This window comes from Saccostrea cucullata, unplaced genomic scaffold (assembly GCF_032062105.1).
Source record: "Saccostrea cucullata isolate Sc308-1 unplaced genomic scaffold, CSIRO_AGI_Scuc_v1 ctg18758, whole genome shotgun sequence".
NCBI lineage: Eukaryota > Metazoa > Mollusca > Bivalvia > Ostreida > Ostreidae > Saccostrea > Saccostrea cuccullata.
The window spans coordinates 1-4,555 of NW_026925716.1; the positions used below are offsets into that span (position 1 = coordinate 1).

The following is a 4,555-nucleotide window of genomic DNA, read 5'->3' on the forward strand; positions in this document are numbered from 1 at the left end:
GACCCAAGGGTCAGGGATTCTGGTGTTAGGGTGGGTCGCTATTGATTATATATTATATTGAAAATACATATGGAAATTTTTTTTTGGGGGGGGGGGGGGGCAGTGAGTCAAAGTCAATCCTCCACTCCCTGGCACATGGTATAAATATTGCATATGATGTAGTTGAGTGTATCATTGAAAATTTTTACCCAAAGAAAACCATTGTCAACCGAGGCGTTATTTATCATATTGTACTGAATGTTTTACACAAATACATAAATTACATGTATTACATGTTTTACATGTATGTACAGTGAAAAAACCTTGCGGGCATAAATTCTGCGCAGTTAAATTTTTTTGTCATATCACCCGTCGTCAAGCAATGTTGACTGATGCAGCGCTGGAGGGCTTGGCTTCTTCATTCAGCGGGTAATAGTGTTTCTTTTTAACAAACGTTTCCCGAAGAATCAGATTAAACTAATTTACATGAAAGTATAATACCGGTATATATACATATTCTAATTTTGAAATGTCTGTTCTACCCCCTCTTCAAATCTTATATTAACCAGTTAAACAATTTTGAATCCAGTAAAGCTTAGTCTGGTATACTCGTTGCTCTCCAAAATGTCCCCGTTGAAGGCTATGCCAACGCGAACTTTTACAATGTCTCCCTCTTTTACATGAAGAAAGGTAAATGTGGAAGAGGACGCTCTGTCGTTATGGTTCATTGCATCCGCCTATCCGATGTCCTTCACTATATCATTTTTGACGAGTTGCACTGAACAGTGAGATTTGTCTTCCGCAACAATTGTGACGTAGAAAGCATAGACACCATTTTCAGGTACAATAAAGTTTCCGCTTGTCACGTCATATCCGTTTCCGACATTGGTTTCCACTCGGTCGTACACAAGGGTTTTTTTGACTCTGAGAGAACTGATTTGCACACTACCTGACATGTAGGTATAAAAAGCAACTTGGTTTTTCCCTAAAAAAAACCCCCCAAAAAACCAACATAATTATACATTTTGGGGTGATTGTCCCTTGATTTAAAACATCAAAGCATGTTTCATATCATTTATAATCATTGGTTTCTGACTAGATGAAATATTCAAAGAATATTGTTATTTCCCAACCATGAAAAGGAGGACACGGCGAGTGTGACCGGTCGGCAAGGGATGCTCACTCCTCCATCGCACCTGATCCCACATCTGATGTTTTGGAGGTCCGTGTTTGATCTGCTCCTATTTTGTATTGTTTTATAAACGTTTGAGCTTGAATACTGATCGTTATCTCTATATATTTTACTTATATGTCATATCTTTAAATGTAACGGAATTAAAATACATGTCTATTATTTTATTTTATCATCATCACCATTGTACACCTTTAAACAGAAATGGTAAATTGAGGGACTATATTTTCGGCGGAACGGCGGCGTATGATTTTTTTGTGCTTCTCAATGAATTTAGTTAAAAGTTTTACACAATAAAAGATATGAAGAAATTTTCAAATGTTAATATACTTTATAATTTAAGGGACTTAAGTTTTAAAACATATGATATAAAAAATATGATATTCCAAATTCACTACCATTATATTAGCTTTTTTAAAAAGCTTCTAATCTAAATACAGATTTTAGCCATAATTCAGTATAAAGTTTTTTTTTCTCTTAGTAGATGGTCAGGGTTTTTTTTGGTATCATTTTGTATCTTTATATGACTAATTTTTTTTAATGTGTGAAAAAAAATAAATATTCAAAGCATATAAAAATAACTAATATATTCTAAAAATTTAAGAAAAATACAGAAAATTTCGATTAACCAATATCCTTTTTTAGTTAAATTAATATGTCAATTTGATATTTATATAATAGTGTTGCATTATGCATGTACTATGCCTAAATAGTAGGCAGGGTTTGTCACATGGTGCACGAGCCGGAGGCGAGTGCACTATGTGTCAAACCCTGCCTACTATTTAGGCATAGTACATGCATAATGCAACACTATTGTTATTATTATGCTGACTGTTGTTATTATTTATGCGGCAATCCATTTGATTTTTTCCCGAAAATAATGGTGGTAACACAGCGCTCTTGCAAAAACTCATTCAAAATCTTGATGCTAAAATTAGTTGCATGCTTAGTTATTTTGGTTACTAGTATTTTCTCAAAATAAGTCAGGATTTTCTGTCCCAAAGCAATTCATCTTTATTTTCTGTTTTGTTAGTAAGACTGATTTGTTTACAGACGTGGATTCTCATTGATAATTTTCTTTTACATGCTTCAATCAAGCGCTATATAAAAAAGCGTTTTAATGACCCCATGATATCAATTCATCTAACGAACTGTATGTAATTAGTTTGAAACTGTGTTGTACACATTTATCTAAGATTCCTTAGAATAAATATAACTGATTTCAAATAATATTTGTCTATTTTCTCCTTCTTGTGTCAATTGTATAAATTAAGTTTATATATTTAATAAAATTCTCCCAATCATTGATCGTCTCTGTGGCGTAATCGATTAGGCATCGGACTGGCAAACTCATAGCCGTGAGTTCGATTCCCGGTGTGTGCATTGTAGAATTTTATTCAGAAAATAAGGCCGTGCACTATTTCGGCATAGTATGCTTACGCTATATAAATCCTTAGACCACTATGCGAGAATAGTAGGGTATGGGTTATATAGAGACAAACTGACAGGAAGCATAATAATATCTGATAGACCCTTTATGGTAATAACTTTCTATGAAAAAAATTAAAACATTTAATCTTCTGAAATAGAAGTACGCATCGCGTGATTGGCAACAGTATTTTTTTTATTCTTAATGTTCAGAGAAGATAATAACCTGGACTTGACCATGTTTCTAATATAAAACGGTAACTGATATCATCACCTAGTGATTTTGTCTTCTTGAATCTATGAAAATTTCATTTAATTTCAAAAACGAGAAACATGACCAGAATCCCTACAAGTGATGCTATTGCTCAAATAGTGGTAATCGTTGAAAACAGTTCTACTACATGTAAAGACACAGTGGCAAGTAAGATAAAATTTAAATTAGTGCTTTAGTTCCAGAAAGGTTAAATTATTTAATTTCAGAGTGTGTTCATGAAAACCTTCAAAAATGGATACCAGGCAGCATCGTACTGCGTTAGACAACTTAGATGTATTTGAGTAATTCAGGAGATCAAAATTATTCAAAATTAAAAAAAAAAAAAAAAAAAAAGATTAGTAACATGTCAGTCGACGCTCTTAAAAATTAAGCAATTTTGATAGCATTATAAAAGAAATGAATTATTAAAACATTATATTACATATAATCTTTAAGTGATAGACAAGTGTTTTAATTTTTCCATCCTCAAAAACCTGTAATTGCATGTACATGTATTTGGAATATTAATCAGAATGAACAGATAATTAAAAGTTTACAAAATGTCTGACAAAAGGAATATCTACTCACCTAACTGACTGAATCTGCTGCCGCTCAGCTGTGCACACAGACTATATACAAATCGTGTCCTCCATTTCTTCTCTGTCACACGATTCCTCGCGCATCGGCCACGGAGGAGGCCAAACACAGGGATAAACAGAGCAACAACCACTGCAACTTCATTCTTAAGCAATGTTAAAGCTGACATGAATTCTTAAAAACGCAACATCATCTATGTACGACTTGTTTCATACCAACGATAGCCATTCACATACAGATACCTTGTCTCATTGTAACGATGTATACCCCAATGCGCTCGTTACAGTTGAATGATTTTTTGGTTTGGGTAAACTTGTGCACATCTCCGATGGTAAAGCATATATGAGAACACATAAGGAGATCAAGACATTTCAAAAACACAATAAACAAAGTAATAATCATATTTCTGAATAATTATTGATTTGAATCAAAAGAAAAAAATGCAAGTTTGGTGAGGAATTTAGATGCACGAGTACGTATTTTTACAGTGCGCCAATTTATGCAGAATAAACTTGAAATAAAAAGCAGTAAAATCTGCAAACACATTTTAAAATTATTATCATTTGAATGGCACAAAACAACCAACGTCTTTGATTTGCAGCCCCTATGCAATTTTTGCATATCTGTCAGAAAAAACTTAGAACGCTGTAAACGTACCCATACCTGGTAATGAGGTTACTGCATCGGTTCGAAGATGTGCACAAGTCAAGTGATATACACCCTGAATTCCATTTATTGAAATATGCATCACAAAAAAGAAATAAACTCTGTAAAAGCTCAATAGTAAACACACTGTCATTATTTCTAACAAACAAGCACGTCGATACACCTAGTCCGTGCTGATCAGATTTTGGTCAGGGAAAATATCACAAGTGGAAAGAGAAGTTATTTGGTATTTGGCGGCTGAATGGGGGGGGGGGGTATTATAACTGCTGTTCATAAGCTATAAATTAATTGTGAATTGTCTATCTACATGTAGTTCTAATATACATTCTATACAAAGTCATGTATATAGTCTGCAGTTGGTTTGGCCAAAATTCATTTGTCAATTATAACTGATTATTATAGAGACTAATCTCAAATCTGCAACCAAGTAATTTGATGTA

General features: G+C 33.5%; 1 protein-coding gene across 1 annotated transcript; it reads right to left on the reverse strand.

The window, feature by feature from the left end:
* Positions 1–244: 244 nt before the first annotated feature.
* LOC134269643 (uncharacterized) lies at positions 245–3,620 on the reverse strand. Its single transcript, XM_062751845.1, has 2 exons — positions 3,441–3,620; positions 245–964 (listed from the first exon to the last, which is right to left on the reverse strand). Exons 1-2 carry the CDS (start codon positions 3,616–3,618, stop codon positions 717–719), a joined length of 426 nt encoding a protein of 141 aa, XP_062607829.1. The 5' UTR covers positions 3,619–3,620; the 3' UTR covers positions 245–716.
* Positions 3,621–4,555: the final 935 nt, after the last annotated feature.